We start from the raw sequence: 23,107 nt of genomic DNA, 5'->3' as shown, positions 1-23,107 counted from the left end.
GTAAAAGGCCATGCCAGACTTCTGGTTCCTCCCTGATGATTGATGCTGTGTCCAACTGTATCCAGATCAGATGACCCACCAGTCAGGATGCCAGCATTGTAGGGACAACCAAATTACCCGGAGCTCCAAATTGTTGACTGGGAGATAAGATTTGCCTAGCATCCCCTGCACCGCATGGTGTCTAGGATTCCTCCCCAGCCTGGCAAGCTGGCATCAGTTTTAAGGATTTCCCCAACTCCAGAGCTGGATCCATGAGCCACCAGGCCAAAGATAATCTGGTCCTGGGCGACAGGTGAGTTAGTTTGTCCAGAAAATCAACCAAATTGTACCATGATGACATGATTGCTTGACAATCAATCAATGGAAAAAAGAGAATAGCTCTGACCCCCATGGTCTTAATAAAAGCAGTAACTTCCAATTCTCAGCCCACACTGCCTACTCATTAATGAGTACTTCAGAGACAGGGTCGCACCAGACACTCGCTGTCCCACAGCTCTGGACCTGGAAAACGTTCCATGGCTATGTAACAAAGTACACAACACTCTAGAAAGAGCCACAATGCAAAGTCCAGTGCCTAAAAGTCAAATTCCCGGCAGGCCTCGCAGTCGTCTAGTCCAGTGGTGTCTGGGTGCAGCCTCCAACACTATAATTGAAGATATGCTGATCTGGATGGCTACATAAAGAGACTAGCTACACTGTCGTACCATTCATTTTGTGCATTAAAGTGCATTGTCATTAAAAAAAATGGAGCAGATGCAATTCTTTCTGCATTTGAGGCCATTAAGCATGCTGCAGCCCATGCATTATCACAATAATAATAATTATTGCACACCGGTTTTCCTTTAAGGGCTGAATCACACCATGTGCATTTAGCTGCACTGATCTGCTTTGATCAATGCAGGCTTATTGCAAGGACACTGAGAAAACAATTGTTTTCTATATGCTCTATTCACAGCACACTAGTGTGTTGGTGTGCATTGCATAAAAATCCTGAAAATCTGCATTTTAATGCAAAATAATGTGCAATGCATTGCAACACATGTCACTGTATCACAATGCACTGCTGTGCATAGAGTTAAATGAAGTGTTTTTTTAAAAATAAAGTAAAAAAAGTAAACCTTGTAATGCATTGTAGTAATGCCCCATATCGTGCTTGCCCAATGCACACCACAGTGTTACAGGAAACATACCATGCCTGGAGGTGGTCATCCATGCTCACACGTTTACAAAGACAAACTCAACATTTTCTCTTCTTACATAACGCCATTTAATGGGGGCTGTCTTCTTACAAAAGACCAGTAGACAGGTACAATGCAATTCCCTTTGTTATTTTATTTATAAAGGCTTGGCATACTGCAGTAAGTAACAGAAATAACTGAAATTTCATCTAAAGTCCATAACACAGGCAAAATGAAAAAAACTAATCTTTCAAGTGCACCCACTGGACAACATAAAGCATAAAGCAAAAAGGAGCGCCTCCATAGTGTAAAACAGTATTTAATAAAAAGAATCGGTTCTGATGAAGGGGGCGTTGCCTCTGAAACATGTTAACCCGTGGAATACTTGGGGGCAGAAGACTCTGGTTTAACATCAATACTCCAGCTCGTCTTTGTTCGTGATTTCGTTTACCCATCCTTGTTACATGCCTGTGTTCTACAGTTGTTTGTAAGTACAGCCCTAGCTGTGTGCCTTCTTTTTATTAAATACTGTTTTACACTATGTAGGCGCTTCTTTTTGCTTATGTTTTCCAGTTTGTCGGTTGCCCTGACCAGTGGGAGCTGCATCACTAGTGTTACTAGTTTGTGTGCATACAAGTCACGGGTGCTGGCGCCGGTGTTTTTTTGCACCCACTGGGCATTGAAACCCTGGTCCAAGGCCAGAAGTACTAACCAGTCAGCCATCATTTGGCTGCTAAGTTTTAACTATCTGCTTGATGTTAGATGTTTTAATAATTTTCTTCTTTCACAATTCTATTCTTCTAGATATGTGCATGGACATCATTGGAGGAAGGGAGGCCATGCCCCATTCACGACCATACATGGTGTTTATAAGGACTGCAGAAAGGGGAATATGTGGCGGCACTTTGATTACATCAAACTGGGTTCTAACTGCAGCTCACTGTTCTGTGTATGTAATTTAACTAATTACTTATTATATAACCATACTCCCTGGCATTAGTTAGTAGACACTTTCAAAGCCCCATCTTTTCTTCTTCTTTTTTGGCTTATTATAATATAGTTTACTAATAATATTTTAGAGTTAATTGAATTAACTCTGAATGTATCTTTCTGAGTAGTTCAACCTCAAGAAATTAACTGTAAACTGTTAAACTCACTACACATATTACAGTCTGACTGTACAATCTCCTTTAGATCTATCAACAACTACGTAGTTCAAAAACCTGTCTGAATTGATACAAACTTAATGGATGTAAACCTTTAGATTTACCTTTGGTAAATCTAAAGGAGATTGTACAATGGACGTATCGTCATATTGTAATGTGTTTGGTGGGAAATTGTTATTTGATGTTAGGGAGTGAGCAGTAGTAATGGTCCGAACACACCTGAGTTCTGTTCGAGTTTGAACTTTAGAACATGGAAAAAGTTTGAACTCGAACTTCGAATTCAATGAAAGTCTAAGGGCCCACAACTCTGAAAATCGAATATCCCCTTTTTGAAGGCTTATATGCAAGTTATTGGCCATAAAAAGGGTATGGGGCCCTTAAGGTCTGTTAGGAATTTTAAGGAGGAACCCCACACCCACAAATGGGGGGATAAAAAATGGGGTCCCCTCTAAAATTCCTAACCAGACCCACTGGGAGGATGCTTTTCCAGGGTCGTGGGCTTTAGTGGTAGCAAGGGATTTTAACAGATAAAACATTGTTGATTTTAATAGATTAATAATTAAAATTGAGTTGGTTTTAGGTTTGTAATGTGATCCAGATACATATGTACATTTTCACACTTGTAACATCTATATATATTTTAGAGCAGTGGTTCTCAACCTGTATAACCTCAGGACCCACATTTGTCTTTGGTCATTAAGTCGCGACCCAAGTCACACTGCAATGGAACGCATTAGGGTACCACGCGTTCTAGTGCAGGCGTACAGACTGTGGGTGGGAGTGTGCGTTTGTGGTACCATTCAAATGAATAGCAACGCAACACACCTCCCGCATCACAATGCATGGTAGATGCGATTGTGCACCGTTAATCGCACGGTACTATATGATTAATGCACTGTACTAGTGTAAATGGGTCCTCAAAAACACTGACATACATGCACAACCACAGTCACATTCTCCCACACACTCCAAAAAAAGTAAGTAATGCATGTATGGATGGATGGAGCTCTCTCACGACCATAGCCCCATCCCACCTCAAGCTGACGCTCAACCCTGGGCAGCCTATTTTGAATAGCTGCTTGGCGAGAGAATGGACAGTGCTGCGCTAGGGGGAGGCTGAAGAGCATCTCACCTAGAAAAGTGGAAGGCATGCGGCGACCCACTGAAAATGGGGTCACGACCCACTTTTGGGTCACGACCCACCAGTTGAGAACCAAGGTTTTAGAGGTTTGTATTGTATGGGGGATGTAACACGACATGACACCGTTATTTTGTTATATGGTTGTGACTTGTTATTTGTTACATTGATGGAACTTAGAACTGGATAGGGTTCCATATGATAAGGATCATGTATCCTTTAACACTATAATGAGCTTAATGTGAACACCTGTGCATGGTGGTATATACAGTATGTTTCCTACCTTAAACTAAGCCTATCGCTATGATTAAGCCCAGGACTGAGTAAAATGTCAGCGAGGGGCAGATCGAAGGGGGGACTATGTGAAGCTGTAATAAAGTGTTTTCCAACAAATCTTGCGGTGTGTGGCTGGATTCTTTCCAGTGTGGGAGCTGTGTATGCTGGAGCGGAGACGCTTTCAGCCAGCAGGCACACGTTAATCTCCCTCATCTTGAGGTGCAGGAGCTGTGAACGCAGGTGAGAGTATCACAGACATGCATAAACCCCAGCACGATCTTTGCACACTGTGCCTGAACCTACCTCAAAAGAGGAACTTATAGTCAGGGGCTGCTTAGCAACCAGCAATAAGAATCTCATTATAATAGTTACCTGATAAATAGAAGAAAATAAAATAGTTAATAGGTAAAATAGTTAGGCACTGCTTATTAATCAGAATGGTTAAGACAATGAAAACTTTGGCCTTAAGTATGTAATGAACAATACAGTGTACATAATGCTGGAGTCTGTAGTGCACAAAGTGCCAGTTTTAGGAGTACATAATGAACAGGGTGCAGGGATCAGGCATAGGGGCCTCAGGTTTGAGCTTTAGGTTTGGAGCAAATTTTGCTTGTTAGGAGGGAATGACAAAACTAAATGGGTGTTTGGCCAACTGAACCTCCATCTGGGAAGTGAAACATTTATTAACAGTATTGCTGAATGTGACAGCTTCCCCTCAGGCTTGTTGTTAGAGAGGTGGCAGCCACTGGAGTCATAAGCTGAGACATTTGTTTCTCCCTTTTGAATCATATCAGACCACATGCCCTCAGCATAGGGGGGTACCATGGGATCCCATGTTGATATGGACAAGGGTCTCTTTCCCATAACCCTGGCCCAGTATTTGTGGGGGTCTGTGGACAGAGGGCTTATTGGAATCTTGCAGCCCCCTTTAAGAATAAAAGGGGCCCCCTGATGTGAATGAGTAAGGGGGTACATAGTGCCCCTACTTATTGGGTAAACAAATAGAAGTGTAAATAATAACACTTTCATTTTGACAAGCCCTATATTAAAAAAAAAGTCCCACACTGTACATGTCCCACACTGTACATCCATCATCATTCACATTGTCCAATTGTAATTTTGGTCAATGAGTGGTATGCCCCAATCATTTACATTCAACGGTCAGCTAGGGAGACAGAATGCCCGTCTTACCATCCTGATCATCCAGACACCTGCTAGAAAATGATTGAAGAAAAGACATTTTAACTAGGTTTTATATACAGTTCTTATTATAGACACTTTAAAAAAAATTCTGAACAGGTTTTTAGCATTAATAAAAGTTCACATTGATTCCAAATTGTCAGTGCAGTGTAGTGTAGTATAGGTCTGAGTTTGATTTTTAATGTTTCTGTAATTCTCCACAGTATGTTTTGCAAGTTTAAAGTTTGTAGCATGCTGGTTGGATTACTGATGGGAGGAATCTGAATGTAAAAGTGTTCTTAGCTCTTGAAGTATTAAGTGTCTAAAGATTTCTTATGATGCAAATGAAGAATATATCATTTAATTTCAATATCTAATACTGCTCTAATTAAATAACATGACATATGACCTTTACATTTGTGTACATGTATATTCTTTCCAGTGACATTGGAGCAAAAGTGATTCTTGGAGCCCATTCCATTAGGAACTATGAAGTAGAAAAGCAGAGGAGAGCTGTGCTACATGCCTTTCCACACGAGCTCTATAATGCAAACACATTTGATTATGATATCCAGCTGTTACAGGTGAGAATACTAACTCATGGTTCACTGATTATATTCAAATCTAAGTAAAAAGATAAAATACAGCTTAACAAAAAGAAACTATATTTTGTGTATTTATATAGTCAGAGGGGACCCACTTTAGTGAGGGGGGTAGAGGCATCCACAGAGCACTTCGCGTTTAAGTGTATTTCCACTTCTGTAGTCAAATTTGAGAAAACCCCACTGTATGTGTGTTATGTGTTCCTATTCACACAATATACCTAAAAATATTTTTTTGCAAGCTTCTCTCTCAATTTCCAATTGACAGGAAACGCTGTCTGTCCCTATAGAAAGACTAGGGACACAGTCAGCTTCACCTCATTAACATGCAATGTTCTAGATCTTTAACCCTTTCTTAGGACAGACTGTGATCAGATCTAGTTCACAAGTGATAATAAAATCTGTCAGCACAGTACAGACAGGGTTAATTATGTTAAAATTAATCTGCACAACCCCTCTTGAATTCCAGAGCAAAACTCAGTACAGTGAACAACTTTTCTTTTGGAATAGAGCATGTACCACACAAGCAGCAATCTAAAAAAAATAAGTTATGTTTTGTGATTGAGAAACATATAACAAATATAAACCAGGTTTATTCCAATTTGGCTGCAAAAATGGAAATACACTTTCAGCTAGAGGTGCACAGAAAGTATGTTTACCATGTCCACAATCATAAATGAACAGGAAGTGATGTAGAGCAGTTCTAAACAGTTCACTAGGGATGAGGTTTGGATACGTGTTTGGGCAGGTCCTGTCAAAGTTATGTAAGTCCCGGCAAAGTTATGTGAAAATTTGCAGGGATGAAGTTTTTTTAACACCATAATGTACTGCATGAACCATGGGCAGCAGGTTTAGAAGGTAGGGTTGCCACCTGTCCAGTGCATGGAGGAGGCATGGGACACTGGATCTCGGGCAGTAAGCAGATAACTGAAACACAGGATGCAGATAAATCTTGAAGGCCACAGGGATTCAGCTTCAGGCGGATCTGTTACTCGCTATCTCTCCTCACTCTCTCCTGGCTGTCTCTCCTCGCTCATCCTCCTGGCTGTCTCTCCACGCTATCTCTCCTGGCTGTCTCTCCTTGCTCATCCTCCTGGCTGTCTCACCATGCTATCTCTCCTGGCTGTCTCTCCATGCTATCTCTCCTGGCTGTCTCTCCATGCTATCTCTCCTGGCTGTCTCTCAATGTTATCTCTCCTGGCTGTCTCTCCATGCTATCTCTCCTGGCTGTCTCTCCATGCTATCTCTCCTGGCTGTCTCTCCATGCTATCTCTCCTGGCTGTCTCTCCATGCTATCTCTCCTGGCTGTCTCTCCATGCTATCTCTCCTGGCTGTCTCTCCATGCTCTCTCCCCTGGCCCTTTCTCCTTGCTCATACTCCTGGCTGTCTCTCCACGCTATCTCTCCTGGCGGTCTCTCCTTGCTCCTCCTGGCTGTCTCTCCATGCTATCTCTCCTGGCTGTCTCTCCTCACTCTCTCCCTGGCCTTCTCTCCATGCTCATACTCCTGGCTGTCTCTCCTCACTCTCTCCTGTATATTCTCCCAAAAGAATTGCCACACGGCGCTAGAGTGTTCAGGTTTTGCTTGAAGAAAAGGTGACAACCTTATTAGAAGGGCCACAGTGGACTTTTGAATAAACTACCCAACTAACCATAAAAAGGGGGAGGAGGGAGGGCTTCTATAGGGAGAGAATAGGGAAAGCTGACAAACTGCATCGGGAGAAATTAGAGTTAAATTAAAGTTAGGTAACTTACTTTAATTCTGATTACTAGCTCTTTAGGCAATCACAACATTTGTTCCCTTATTTTTTTTTTTATTGTAGGGGACTTTTGTGTCTAATTTTGGTTTGTGGCTGATGTGAGAGCAGTGGTCACTTTTAGCTGCTGTCCCATACATAGATATTTTTTTTTCTGCTGCAGGGCTTTAGGGAAAAAGTGGGCTTTTGATAATTGGTATTTGGGGGTTTTCATTTCTATTGAGGGCATTTGTTTTAATTTATATTAATAGGGTTTTGTCTACGTTTGGAGTGAATAAAGCTCAGAAATCACTTCTTGCCGACCAAAAGAAAGAGTAGAGTCCAGCACTCCATGTCAGAGAGAGCTGGTGAGCTGTCATCCTTTCTGATGGTCAGCAACAAGTGAATGATGCACTGCTGCATCAATTAAAAAAACAGGCATACACTGGTTAGGCCTTTTATCCGTGATTAAAACTGTCCGGCTGCTTATCAATTTTACAGTGCTTTATCGTCTGAAATCTCCTAATTCTTCAGTGAAAATACCTGCCTACGCTCTGTCTGGGAAATTAACAATGTTTCTTGCGCCACCATAATGGCATAGGAGACTGGCAAGCGCCACATAAACAAAGCAGATAGAACTGAAATAATATGAGTTAGAAACTGGTGTGGGTTCATGCCTAATTTAGGTGATTTTGTAATGCTATTTTAATCACATAAAGTGCAATTGTAAATCAGTTACAATGGATGCTGCTCCCTCATGTTTAAAAGTTGTTGCTTCCTGTAGAATCAGTTGGTCCCCTGAGCACTGGCCCTGATATCCCATTTTAGGGGGCCTCCTTTCCTTTGCAGGTTCCTATGGAGCCACCCTTGTGTGTGCTAGAAAGCCGTGCTTGTCTCCACAAATAAACAAGCGAAACAAAAATGGCAAATGCACTCATCAATTCATAACTAGCTTTACAGCAAGGTGCACATGGAAGGGCTTTACACAGTACAAAAGTAAAAATTTCCCAGCACTCACCAGCCAGCATGCTAAAAAATACACTGTTTAACTTATAGGGTTAAAAACAGAGGTTTTATTTGCACAACTTTTGTAAAATATTTGAAAGCCACACTGCCGCGTCAAGGCCCCTCTGTGTAGTGTGGTACTAACGCTAATCTATGAGAGCCTCCATCTTGGAGCATATGTATAGCAAAGAATGAATTGGGTGCAGGTTTGCCAGGAGGCAACACAACCTAGCGTTGCATGACGGAATAAACATCAGTCAAAGTACGGCAGCGCTGAATACTGAAAAATGGCCTGGCCAGGAAGGGGGTGAAACACTATGGCCTTCAAGTGGTTAAAGGCACAAGGACACACCAGGAGCCCCGCACATCAAAATGTCAGCTGAAGCCCCCAATGTTTTCACCACAACACATCCAACAAGTGAAACAAATGGCAAACACACTCATCAATTCATAACTAGCTTTACAGCAAGATGAACATGAAATTTGCATAATTATGCATTATGCATTTGCATAATTGGAGTCTAGGAGGTGTTATTAACCTGCCCTGAGAGAGGTGTTAAAACAGCATTGTATGTGAGTACCAGTGAGAGTGAAAAGCATGACAAACATGACGTGACACTTGGACACTCATTATCTCACATTTTCCACATTTTGACTCATAAATCCAGAGCAACTTCTGCCATTTTTCTGCACCCAAATTTCTATGTTTTCATGCATAGTTGAGTCCCTTAAAAATAAGTCAGTTGCCTTGACTTATTTTTTACAGATATACCATGACCTGGATGAATGAGAACCTTCACAGTTTTCGTTGAACAACCTATGTAAAATATGTGGAAGCCACACTGCCTCATCAAGGCCCCTCTGTGTAGTGTGGTCCTAACTTTAAACTATGTAAGCCTCCATTTTGGAGCATATGCATAGCAAATGATGAATTGTGTACAGGTTTGCCTCTGTTTTTAACCCTATTAGTTAGACAGGGTATTTTGTTTTGTAGGCTGGCTGGTGAGTGTTCTGGGAAATTTTTGCTTTTATATTCCACAAATACACAGACAAAGCAAGGCAAGGCAAAACCATTCCCCTGATCCCGCCCTTCCATTCTTTCTTCTCCATGCTAGTAGATTGACAGCTGCTGGAAATTGCTCTGTCCCTTGTGATCTTGTACTGGACAGGAAGTTCAGGGAAGCAAAGCTGTGCTTGGACAAAATGTAAATAAAACATTTCTGGGCAATATATATTTGTTTGATCTGGATTCATTATTGAAAAAAAAGGCAGTTTTCTATATTGAATCCCCTGCTACATTAAACCTGGCATACCGGGTGTAAACTGTCAGTCAGTAACACACTACAAATATAGACTTAGAAAGCTCTTTGTAATTAGGAGCAATTGGCTCTGAATTCTATGCCATGACTGCAGCAGACATGGTGGTATAGAAAACAGAGCATATCTCTCTTTGTTAAATAGCATGAGGATCTGCTACATTTTCTCATTTTAGAAGAGTGGCATAGGCTTTATGCCTGCAACACTTTTTGTTAATCCTGCGCTGTCTCCAGTACATTTGGGCCTCAACCTGCTTATTAAAACTATCCTGTCAATTTTACACCGCTGTTTCATCTGCAGTGTCTTATTTCTTGTAGTAAAACATCTTTCTGTGCCCTGCATCACATATACTGTATATTTCAGCCCAATCTTGCTCATTAAATTAGTCTTGTCATTAGCTAGTTTTATACAACTGTGTCATCTGTGGTCTCCTTAGTCTTAAACTGGTTGTAAACGCAGATATTTTCCTAACAGATAGGAAATGCATTAGATAGGATATCTAATGCATTAGTAGTGCTGAAGCCTTGTCATTTATACCTAAAATGCCTTGCTATAGATTACTGTAACACAGGTCAATCAGTCCTTTCTTGCCAAACAGTGTAGAATGACACAATAATACTAGTTGATAGCCAGATCGTAGGTCCCTCCTTGCTGCTAAAGGAACTTCTGTGTGGGAATCAATCTCTCTCTCTCTCTCTAGTATTTGGGACTACATTTCCCATCAATCATTGCAGCGCACCTTCATTGAAGACATTTGGTTGACATGAGGATGCGGCTTGTCCTAGGGAGGAGCAGCAGACCTGTGTCTTCTTTTTGTTTTCATCTTGGGTTGCCTGTGCGTGTTGGTGGCATGTAGTCCTATTCACAGGAGCATGCATGATAGCATGGCCATTGAAAAAATTGAAAAAGGAGACAGCGATTAGGGGACTGAATAAAAACTGGAGCAAAGGCAAGATATGAAAAAAAAGAAGAGTCATGAGTATGTGTTTACAGGAGCAGCTGAAACTTCAGAAAAAAATTGATGGTTTAATAAATGCCTATTTTTAATCCTTGAGTTGCAGGTCACATGACCACTTTAAATGTTTTCAGCTCTGCGCTGGCCAGATCGGGGGCTGGGCTAAGCGGGAATGTGTCACATGTTCTAGTGACATCACTTTAGCTTATTCATAATCTTCTTACCAGGCAATGCAGAGTGAATGGAGCTGTCACTCAAGCATGTAATCTACTCCGCAGGTGTTGCCGCCTGTGAAGTGGGCAGCTAGGAGGATTATATACTGCAGTAAGCCATGAGAAGACACATTTTACTTTCTAGAAGAAGTAAAGAATGTGTACTTTGGTGGCAATGCTGCAGAGGCTCTTTATGCCCGCAGATCGTTGCCACTGAGAGTAAAGTCCCAGTGACTGGGAGGGACAACAGGTAATTTCTATTTAATTTCTATAAAAGGAAAGATTAATAAAAAAAATTTGAAAAACAAATTAGAAAATTGAGAGTTTGATTAAAAATGGCCAGTACCAGGACGTGTTTGCAACAGCGAGAACATGGCAACCCTCAGTGGCCTGCTGTCCAATTTCTATCTGCATTTCTACTCTGGCCTAGTATTGCTTGATGAAAAAGTTTGTGTTACTTTTAAAACTACCTGGGAAAGGGGAAAACAGCAATGCAGATCAGAACCATCCTGGATTACAAAAGCAAGTTGGCAATGAAGGTTCCTGTGCATTCTTTATACACATACTTATATACATTGTCTCCAAGCTTGCTTGCCAGTTGAAGGTGCCTCCCTCAACATATATAGTACATTACTTCCTTCCTCCCTAGAACTTTCTAGAAGTTTTAAACCCACATATTTATTCGCTTTACATCCAAATCCATGGGGGAACCTCAACAGTGGGTGGCTGTCCAAATCATTGACTCACAGCATCTTTCTGCACAACCACTGGGTCAATCAACAGTAGTCTATAGAAGAAATCTTTGCCATGAACATGAGGAAAGTTAAACAAACCTAGGACTGCCCTGGGCACCACAGCTGGCTATAGCGGAACCAAATTATTGCAGATGCAATCAATATTAGGTCAGCAAGTTTTTGCTTGTTGGCAAACAGAGAAAACCCCCAATACAGTTTTGCTACTTTTTACGGATGCTGCAGGTTACTGTGGCTTTGGTGCTTATTTTCACAATGAGTAGTGCGCTGAGTGATGGCCGGCCTCATGGGTCCAATCACAGTTTATCCAAAATCTAACATTGTTGGAGCTTTTCCCTCCGCAGACAGCGAGAGAGGACATCCCAAGCCCGCCATGTTTATGGACCATCGCTTCCAAGGTTTGATTCCACCCTCTCAAAGCATTGCTAGCACCTTCAACATGTTTAGTTTACCAACTAATTTGGCAAGATTGGTTAACTTTGTTACAGGGTGAGTCTGTTTCCAATGGCTTATGTGGAAACAAAGGGTACTATTACTATTCCTAACAAGCTCGCAGAACAAGCTTCTTCATACGTTGAAAAAGCTCTGGCAGTATTATCAATCTGGTTTCAAACTGTTGATTTACCGGGTATAACAAAATATTTTACTGTTCCCAGAATTGTTAAGGGTTGAAAAAAAATTGTCCTTCAACCCGGACCCTCGCCACCCTTTGACCATGAACATGCTATCGCATACTTCAGAACTTATTCCTTCCCTTTGTTTTTCTAGCTTTGAGACCCTCCTGTTCCAATTACCCTTTTCGTTGGAGCTTTTAGGATTAATTAGCTAGTTGCCAAGAGTAAACATTCAGTCAGTGGCGTTCTAACTTCAGTTCTTCAGATATCCACTTTAGTAGCCTGGGTATTTCTATACTCATTAGAAAATAAAAAAATGGACCAAATGGGTTGTGGGACACGCATCTTCCTATTCCCTTGCGGTGGTAGGCTGTGCCCAGTTTCCCTTGCCATACAGTAGGCTGCTGTACGTGAATCTTCCCAAGTTTCCCTAGTACATGCAGATGCATCATGTCTCAGAAGATACCAATTCCTAAAAGTATTTCGTATGTGTTTGGAAAAACTTGATCCCCCCCAGGAGAATTTGGAACTCACTTCTTTCGCATTGGTGCAGCCACTGCGGCAGCTTCCATGGGTTTATCACATTACAAAATTAAGCAACTAAGCAGATGGGATTCTAAGCGTTTTTCTTTGTATATCAGGCCTCACCTGTTGCTTTAATTGTCAGGTTCGCTTCCAGCTTTGGTCTGGCCTGTTGGTGACTCATACATCTATTGGGTGGATCGACAGTCATAGGACAGGACATATGATTCAAATTTGGGCATCCCTTTGGAGGTAGCCAGACTAAGCTGGCGTGGGTTGAGGGGAATGAAGTTGTGCCATTAACTCCCTCAAAATAATACAGTTACGCAGGTTTGTTTCTGGCCCAATTGTCATTCTTATTCATGTTGGCGGCAATGACATGGTGGCATCAATGCTCAGTAGACTTGATAACCACTATGAAGGCTGACATAACCTGTTTTTATGCGACTTTCAGTAATTTAGTTAGTTTCACAGGTTCTTTGGGCCCGAGCCATTCATGAGTGGTGTCTAGAACGCTGTAGATGAAAGATTAATTCCCAAGTTTTTAAATTTGTAAGACATATTGGGGCTGTTGTAGTGAGGGAGCCTTGACTGCTGGACTCATGCAGTAAGGACGTGGCCAGTAACATGGACCCCTCCTGTATAAGGAGTGTAATCGATTAATAATTGGGGGGTAGCTTACAAAGGCAGAGACAAGCAATGTGTTAAAAGTGGGAGGAAGTGGGCTTTCTGGCCTCTTGAGAGTCGACCAGCAAGCAAAACATCCCCGGGCACCAGTGGCGTCGCTACAGGGGGGCAAGGGTTGGCAATTGCTAGGTTATTCCCTCCTGAGTTCCACACTGACAGGCTGCATTCTTCGTTACTCCTGCCCTTTGGAGCTACACACTGGCATGCTGATCTCTCCAACAACCATGTGCAATGTGTGGATTTAGAAGTCTGCTTACTGAAAGTATACCTTTAAGTTGGCAAAGTTAACCCTTCACTGACATTGCTGGGATTGTTATTAATTTGGAAATGGTAAAAGTACTGTTGCTATTGGAGTTTGATTTAAAGGTCTAATGTTAGTCTTAGGCCTGGTTAACACCTGCGCATTCTGAGGACGAGTGGCGATGTGCGTGATCTAGAGCTGCAACAACTATTTGATTTAGTCGATTAAAATCGACGATGGAAAACGTTGTCAACGTTTTCCATAGTTGATTATTTGGCTATCTATTAAATTGTCTGTTCGTTGCTCCACGCCGTACGCCACGCCCGCCGCACACGCCACGCCCACTGCACACGCTGGTTAAGCCACACGCGCTGAGAACATGCCTCTGCTCCTCCCTTTGAGCTTCCTGACTTGCCGCTGCCCGCCGACAGTCAAGGGCCCACGATTCAAAGTAAGTCACTCACCAACGACATTCTAAACCTTTTTAATGTTTCCTGTTTTAAAAAAAGCGGCACAATGCAGACCACCAGCTGTAGAGGAACAACAAATCCCAGCAATAGTACATTAAACACCCTGTATAATGTATTATTGCTGGGATTTGTTGTTCCTCTATAGCTGCTATTATATATATATATCTGGTCGGTGGTATTTTGCATTGTGCTGCTGCACACTGCAGAACACCAGCAGCTATAGAGGAACAACAAATCCCAGCAATAATACATTAAACAGCCTGTATAATGTATTATTGCTGGGATTTGTTGTTCCTCTATAACTGGTCAGTGGTATTCTGCATTGCGCCGTATGATCATTATACAGCAATGCAGAATACCACTGACCAGTTATAGAGGAACAACAAATCCCAGCAATAATAATTTATACAGCGCAATGGGGACTAACACCAGCTATAGAGGAATACATCATATCCCAGCAATAATACATTATATACAGCTCAATGCAGAATAACAGCAGCTATAGAGGACTACATATTCCAGCAATAGTACATTATAGTATAATGTACTATTGCTGCGATTTGCTGTATTCCTCTATAGCTGCTGGTATTCTGCATTGCGCCGCTGTATAATGTACTATATTGCACACCACACTTTTTTTTACTTCCACCGCTCCAAGCTTGCTCCCGTGATGGACTACAATCTCAATACAAACTAGTAGTCCCATCACTGGAGCCTTTTTTTCATTTATCCGATTAATCAAACTTAATAATTGACTAACTAATCGATTTTGAAAATAATCGTTAGCTGCAGCCCTAGCGTGATCGGCATGTGTCTGTGGAAACACGCCAAGACGCACTTGCTGAACTTTTGATTTCTAAAGGCACCCCAAATGCGGCCAGCAAGTCGTGAGGTTTTCTGCTGCGTTTCCATGCGTGCAAAAGCAGCAGAAAATGCATCCTGCGCATCGCACAAAATAGTGGAAGAGCCATTTTGCTGTGTTTCCGGCGCAGATATCTTTGTAATATCCCCTTCGCACACCGTACCGATGTACCCCAAAATTCAGCGGGTGCTGGAGCAACTGGTGGATGGCGCCACAATGTACGATCTAGAAGATATCTTGCCTGCACACCATTCTGCTTCAGAATGTTCTTTTATTTGTATTCCTTTAGCATGACATGTGAATGCAAATGTGTATTCCTTTAGCATGCACATGCCATGCTTAAGGAATACAAATTAAAAGGACATTCCGAAGCAGAATGGTGTGCGGACAACATATCTTCTAGATGCCACGCAGATATGACCATTAAATCAATAGAGCAGCGCGGCAAATGCAAGTTCGCGAGACGTGCAGGTGTGAAAAGGATTTATTCTTTACTCATAATTAGCTTTGGAGGGCCAATCAAGAAGTCGGGCTCTTTGTCTCTTAGGTCTGCCACTGGGTGCACTGTAGTCAGGAAAATTAGGCAGCCGCTTCAGCCCATGCTGGGGCCTGGCGGCTGCCTAATTTGTGCTTTATAGCTGGTGGTATTCTGCATTGCTGTATAATGTATTGTTGAGATTTATAGTCCTCTATACAGTGGCAGAACTACCAGGGTCACATAGTTGCAGCTGCGACTGGGCCCTAGCATTGTGTCACTTGGTGGGTCCAGACAGGAGGAAGGGGGCCCTGGTAACCAGCGACATCGCAGGTTCCCGGGCCCCCTACCTTAAAGTGATATTAAAGGATAATTTTTTCCCCCTCCCCCAATGTTAGTGTAGGGACTTGTTATAAATGATGCCTCTTAATCCGATCTTCTTCTTCTTTCCTGTAGTTGTCAGCTGTCCCTCCAGCGCTGGTACGGGTCTCTGATCCAGCACTGACTCCTCTGTCCTCCTCTCCTCTGCTGTCCCAAGGGGTCTGCGCGGGTGCGCACTGCTCCATTTACTTACCTTGTCTCTCCTCGTCTCCAGGCCGAACATCTGAACTGCGCATGCCAACCTAAGATCTTTTGCAGCTGCCTGAGAAATTTTCAGATGTCGGACGGGAGTGCGCGGCAGAGACACGGGTAAGTATTAACCCTTTGCAAAAGTTTTTTTTTTTTATCGTTATGCATATATCTTCTGCTTGCTAGCAGTAGATATATGCAAAAAACGTGAGGGTTTAATAACTCTTTAAGTCTGGGGCACTCCATTCTTCACACTGTGCCTGGATCATGTGTATCACAAAGCTCTACAGCAACAAAACATAGTAATGTGCAATGTGGATGACAAACCCATCTTAATGACAGTGATGTGCCACATGTTGTTTGGCAGATGTTCCATTGCTGCACACAAAAATGTCAGGATGTGCAGAAAAAAAAAGAAAAAAGGACAAACAACTGCAACGTAATGTATTATTACAATTACAATAAAGCAACACCTTTATTTTCTGGTAGTGCCCCTCCTGACATTAGACTCTGGATCTGGCCCTGCCCGCTAAATTAGGCTGCAACTCCAGGATTCAAATCCTGTATATCGCAACCGCTGAGAGATGATGGCATTGGCACCTGGTGGTTGCGATTGTGGGCGGCGTTGGACATATTGCAACCATCGGGCGCCAATGCCATGCGCTATTAAATCAGCTCCCGGCGCTTGCGACATGTAATCCGACGACGCCCACAATCTCCCTCTTCGTCTCATCCATGGTGTTGGGAGGAAATTACATCACTCCCAGCACTCTATGGTAGATAGCCACACAGGAGGGAGACATCCAACCACGCACTTCTGGCCCTGAGTCTAACCCGTCTGTCTACATACATATACACTGAGTGGCCAGTTTATTATGACCACCTGACGATTGTAGGCAAATTAGCTATAATTAGCTATAATTTCGCGCTGAAGTTGCTAGAGGGCCAGACCATTATAAATAGGGAAGCAGGTTGTTTACCACGACAGTAGAAGTGATTTTTTTCTGAAGATATGGTTAAACAACGCGATTTAACAGCCTTTGAACGTGGGATGATTGTTGGTGCTCGGAGCCATGGAGCGAGTATCAGCAAAACAGCAGAATTCGTTAAATGTTCAAGAGCGGCTCATTGTTAAAGTGTTTTAAAGACCGGACTGTGAGCTGAAAATCTGGGTCTGAACGTGTGAATTGTGGCCGTCAGCGACTAGTTAATGTTAGGGCAGAACGGAGAGTGGCAAGACTGGTACAAGACAACAGAAGGGCAACAGTGCAGTGTCAGATTCCTCGCATCACCTTTCAACATCTCGTGGAGTCACGAGGCGGCTCAACTAAGTCATCTCGTGGAGTTATAAGTTATATGTTATATGGTCATAATAATCTGGCCACTCAGTGTATATTACAATAAAAAGGTATGTATATGTGTGTGTATCATTGCGTACCGCATCACTCTCCTAGTTGTAATCTTATTTATATATACTTATTTAGTTTTTTCAGTGGTATGATTTAGTGGTGAAAATTATTAGTGCCACCCCAGTTTTGACTGTGGTATCTTATGTCCCCCCCTATATATTGTTCCTAGAGTCGCCACTGCCGGGCACCCTCCCTATTTTTTCTTTTCTAACTTGTCACAGCTTTGTTGGTATGTTTTTATTAAGTCATGATGTTTGGGTGCTCATGGTTTATCCGTGACTGGAACAAATGAATTAAACAGAAAAGAGTGTTATGTTTTATATGATGATAATACGTCAATAAAGCTGGGGCCTTGCCCTTTCAATAAAGTTAGTTTGTCTAGTATTCATCGCCAGTGGGGGGGGCAAGGGTAAAGAAAGTATTTTCAACGTTAAAGAAGTGTTTAACTATAATTCTCAGCAGTAATGAGTGTTTCATTTTAAAGGGGGAAAAAATTAAAGGCAGTGACCAACATACTGTAACTGGGGCATCCCTTTGAACAATTTGATTCTGGTATATTTACAAATGTAGTTTAATTTCACAATTGTTTGTGCATATTTCTTTCAGTTAACAGAAAATGCGCAACTTGGAAAATATGTGAATGTCTTGCCATTGCCTAAAAAAGAGAAATTTCCAAAACCTGGGAGTGTTTGTGAAACCGCTGGATGGGGTTATACATCAAATATTTATAACAAACTGTCAGACAAATTAATGGAAGTCAATGTAACAGTAATGAAAAGGCGAGCATGTGCTAATATCTGGCAACTAAAAGGACAAGAAAGTAAGAATATAACCCGCAATATGATCTGCACCAAAGAGAAGACAAATAAGGGAACCTGTGGGGTGAGTTTTTTATATCATTGCAAAATATCTGGGAACGTACAGGAGTAGGGTGCCACTGCTAATGGGGCAGAATGTAAAACAAAAATATATTCCTTTACACATTAAAAACAATCCTATATACATATATTATTTTTCAAGACATCCTATTCCTCTACGGGTGAGCAAGTATATGTACCTATTTCATTAAGAAAAAAAATACTTTTTTTGCCATTTAACCAACTGAGTGAAATGCTCAGCAAGATTGTCTTAGAAGTGAGAGGTTTAGAGAAAGTATTCTGAAAGACTATGATAAAGGAAGGAAATAAAAGAAACATACTTTAAAGGTCAATTTAGAGGATACAAACATTTCTGAAATATTCAAAAAACCAAAACAGAAAAAACAAGCATTTCTGAAAGTTAGTAAAGTCTAGATTTCACCAGAAATTAGATTTCTATGTTTGCAGATTTACTGCAAACATAGAAACATTAAATATGGACACTTCTCATTACTTCATTAGAACACGTGACCATGACAAGATTATACCCCAGAAATGATATAATACAAGTGTAAGTGTAAGATCGAATGCATGTTCCTCTCGTATAGATCAGAAGGAAAATCCCTTGCAAAGCCTAATTCAAGTAAATTTGGAGTGTGGGGAGGAGTTAACATTTCCAAAAAGTATTTTTTTTCTTAATGAAATAGGTACATATACTTGCTCACCCGTAGAGGTATAGGATGTCTTGAAAACTCCACTTTGAATTAGAAAAAACACCTCTCCCAGCAATAATAAAAAATGCACCTCTAGCTGAAATTCATGCCTCCACTCCAGCGCTGCCCCCTGCATACTCAAATTTGTGGTCATAGAATCGTGCTGATAGTTTTTCATTAGTTATTTCTAACTTCAGTGATGGAAAGTGAATTTGTAAGCCAAGCTTTCGCTATTGTACGTTTGGCGGCGGTTAGAACGTGTAACATTAGTTTGCTGCAGAGATTTTTGAAGCATACGATCTATGCATTTCCGAAGCTCTTGATGAGATGAATCATCTCTTTTGGGAGAGGGAGAGCTGGCTCTACTGTCTGCGTCTTCAATGCCAGAGTGGGGTGGAGAGGCCTTCATAGAAGACGGCACTTCCGAGTGTGGCGGCGATCAGTGCGGGTTAGCACTTCCTTTATAGATATTCCTCGTTGGTTGGATTCAGTCCCGGCATAATTTTGTAAGTATAATATTCAAAGGCATAATTACGTTGCCAAGAGGACCACCTACTGTTCGGTACCAGAGGCAGAGCTGTGGAGCTGGAGTGAGCATTGGGTTCCCCGCTAGTGTCGGAAAGGCTGCGTAGCGGGTCTAGAACATGTCTGCCCTCCATCACAGCGCGCATGCCCCCCTCATGTTTACTGTTTTACCTGTTAAAGCATATGACATTTTGTTCACCTACATACAGCATATCTGGTACTTGCACAGCCACACACACATCCTGGTTCAGCCTAACTGCCCGCTGAGTCATCTCCCTGCTCATTGGACAGAGGTGAAGAGATACTAATTTGTGATTCAAATCAGCAGGCTGGAGGAGTAGAGGTAACAGGAAGCTTAATTGCTGAACCACGAAGGAAGGATGTCATTTGGAGGTTGTGCGGTGGGCAAGATGTGCGTAAATTAGAATACCGACTATAAATAATTATAAATCCTTTGGCAAATAAAATACCTTTAAATTTAAAAATTGTATTTTGTTCTTTATCTGCAGTTCTGCTTTAAATAACCCAATGATTGTTTTCACAAGGCATACAAGCCTAGTTTTGTGGAAAGTTCACTAAATTTCAACCTAGGGCAGCAAAATTTCAAGAAAGTGTAAGTCTTCATGTCAGAAAGAAACATGGCTATTGCTTATCATATACAGTGAAATGCCTTAGCAAGCATTTGATAATGGTGTCCATCTGTTTTAACATGATGGGCAGTTGTGACATAAAGCCTGGGGTTCACACCATTTTCTGGACAAGATCTTTGAGATGGCGATTACAAACAGACTGGACCGCTACTTAAAAACCCTACCTACAAAAGGCGAGATGAATGGTGGATTCAGACGTATAGAAGAGCTCCACAGATCAGGTATGGAAGAGCTGAGAACTGATTTATTGAGCTTCCATAATAGAATCGATGTGATTGAAAAGCTAATGCAGCCCATGATTGATGGACAAAATGAAATGCAAGAGAGCATAAAGATCTTACATAATCAGCTTGTAAATGTATGGGCATATGCAGATGGCCTGGAGGATCGTCAGAGGGGCAAAAATATACGTCTGCGGGGAATACCCGACACTGGTGAGCAGAGTAATCTGATGGTTACAGTACAGAGTATACTGAATATATACCTGGACAAACCAACAAGGGAACAAATACAAATGGACAGGGTATATAGAGTATATGGTCCCTAACCCAGGGTCAAACAAAGGATGTAATAGGCAGACTACGGTCGCTCCAACTACGCCAAATGATAATGCAAAGATCAAGAGAGCGGGGAGATATAGACTTTGAGGGAGCACATATCTCTCTATTTCCAGACCTCTCTCGCAGGACCTTAGCAAAACGTAGAGCATTGCGCCCCATAACGACGAAACTGAGAGAGGCCGGAATTCAATACAGGTGGGGGTACCCGTTTCTCCTAAGCGCCAAGAAAAATGACAGATATGTGACTTTGAACACACTAGGAGAACTGGGACACTTTTTGTCAGTAATGGGTTTACCGCTGATACATATAGATAACTGGCCAGACCCTCCTATACCCTCAAGCAGGAAAGTACCCCAATGGGACTCCTGGGGAACCACAGGCCCGGTAACAACTAAGAAGAGGGATAATTAAGGAAAAAAAAAAAAAAGGGGAAAAAAGAGGGGAAATGAAACAAGCTCTATCATGTAAAGAAATCATGCATTGTAGAGTGGTATATGAATTACGCTCAGTGGTCTGGATATGTAGAAGTGTAATGCATTGTTATTTGCCTGGTAATATTGTCGGATTGGTCGTCCCTCCCTGGGTGGTTAGGCATAGATGAGATGCTAGATCATCCAGAGAGGGAGACAGAAATATCAGGGGATAGGGTATGTGAGTAACTAGGGTATTTACTTGGACTAAAAACGACAGTAGGAAGGGAAGAAGATACCCCCAAATAGATCATGTAGTACCCCCACAGGTCTCACTATAAGAACCCCCTAGGAAGGGGAAACAGGGGTAATAGGGTAAGGGGAGGGGGGGACACCAAGTAGAGTGGAGTTGGGGGTCACTGAACACAACAATCACGTATATCACCTGAATTTACAATCAATAATTTAATAATTGATGGGAAGAAAGAGGGACTAACACTAGCAAAGGTCACGAATTAATAAACACCAAACAACACCAGAGGAAGGCAATGCATACTGCATATCCCCTCAAAGGAATTAGAGGTACTAACCTGCTCACAAGACACCAACCAAATTTTTTATTTTTTACTCATTAGTACAAAAAATCATGGCACTATACTCAGCCCCAAGGGCACGAGTACGTGTGAATGGGATACTATCAGACCCAGTAAAAATAGCCAATGGGACCCGGCAGGGGTGCCCACTCTCCCCCTTACTGTACATCATAGCTATGGAACACCTAGCTGTGGCAATCCGCCAGAATACAGATATAAGGGGAGTGAACATCAAGGGGAGGATCCATAAACTAAGCATTTTTGCGGACGATTTGCTACTATATATTACAAATCCTAGGGTAGCATTCCCACTGGTCCTGCGGGAGATAGAGCAATTTGGGCAAGTCAGTAACTATCGAATGAATGCCAGCAAATCCCAGTGTATGGATGTGACTCTCCCTCAGGGCGAGCGGGAGATTCTGAGGTCAAGCTTTCCATTCGTTTGGGTCCCAGAAGCGATAGATTATTTGGGAATAAAAATACCGGCAGATGCAAGAAAATTATTTGAATTGAATTGTCTACCGCTTTTGGAGAAGACACAACTACGAATGGAGGCTTGGAGGAAGAACAAACATTCCTGGACAGGGAGAATGACATTATTTAAAATGGACATTCTTCCAAGATTCCTTTACATATTTCAGACGTCCCCGGTAAAGATCCCCAGATCATATTTCCATAGACTAAGATCTGTGCTGCTACAATATATCTGGGGTACCTCCGGGGCGCGCCTGGGGTATGATATCTTGGTTAAAAGAAGATCGGAAGGGGGAGGGAGCTTACCACATATGGAGATGTACTATAGAGCAGCGACTCTGAACAGGTTGATGGACTGGTTCAGACCCACGCGGCCCAAACTCTGGGTAACAATAGAACAAGCTGAGGTTTCAATACCTTTAACATCATTGCCATGGATAACCCCAGACAAACGCCCGTGGGAATGGAACCAGTCCGTTGTAACTGGTTCGATAATAAACATATGGGACGCTCTGATTAAGAAGTATGGGGTATCATCCTATACAGGACCACTGACACCTATTCTTGGCAACCCAGATTTCCCACAAGGAATGGGGAATATGAGATTTCTGAGATGGAGGAGTTCAAGCCATTCCCCAATACGACAAGCGATGAATGAACGTGGGGTACTCCCCCTAAAAGACCTACTGCCATCAGGAACGGCGGGTCAAGGTAGATGGCTTGAATACTTCCAACTTGGACATTTTTATAACTACCTGCGCTCCCAGGGACCGATAGATAGGGAAATGACCCCAATTGAGAATATGATTTCAAATAAACCGGGGGGGGAAGCACAGGGTGTCAAGAATATACAACATACTATTGGGAACAATGCTCCCATCCCCCCCTTATTACATCAAGGAGTGGGAACGAGAAATAGGACAGAACTTTACAGCAGAGGACTGGCACAAAGTCTTCCTC

At 42.2% G+C, this 23,107-nt stretch overlaps 1 protein-coding gene across 1 annotated transcript in view; it reads left to right on the top strand.

Moving 5' to 3' along the window:
- The first annotated feature begins 251 nt into the window (after positions 1–251).
- The window catches only part of LOC108801280 (granzyme A-like), a 24,346-nt gene continuing 1,490 nt past the window's right edge, over positions 252–23,107 (top strand). The window contains exons 1-6 of the mRNA XM_018573214.1: positions 252–292; positions 1,752–1,882; positions 1,983–2,127; positions 2,544–2,551; positions 5,391–5,521; positions 17,971–18,246. Coding sequence (XP_018428716.1) covers positions 252–292; positions 1,752–1,882; positions 1,983–2,127; positions 2,544–2,551; positions 5,391–5,521; positions 17,971–18,246 — 732 coding nt within the window. The remainder of the gene's footprint in view (positions 293–1,751; positions 1,883–1,982; positions 2,128–2,543; positions 2,552–5,390; positions 5,522–17,970; positions 18,247–23,107) is intronic.

Source organism: Nanorana parkeri, unplaced genomic scaffold, assembly GCF_000935625.1.
Source record: "Nanorana parkeri isolate BGI_ZX_2015 unplaced genomic scaffold, ASM93562v1 scaffold2277, whole genome shotgun sequence".
NCBI classification, from domain to species: domain Eukaryota; kingdom Metazoa; phylum Chordata; class Amphibia; order Anura; family Dicroglossidae; genus Nanorana; species Nanorana parkeri.
This window is presented reverse-complemented; position numbering and strand designations above follow the sequence as displayed.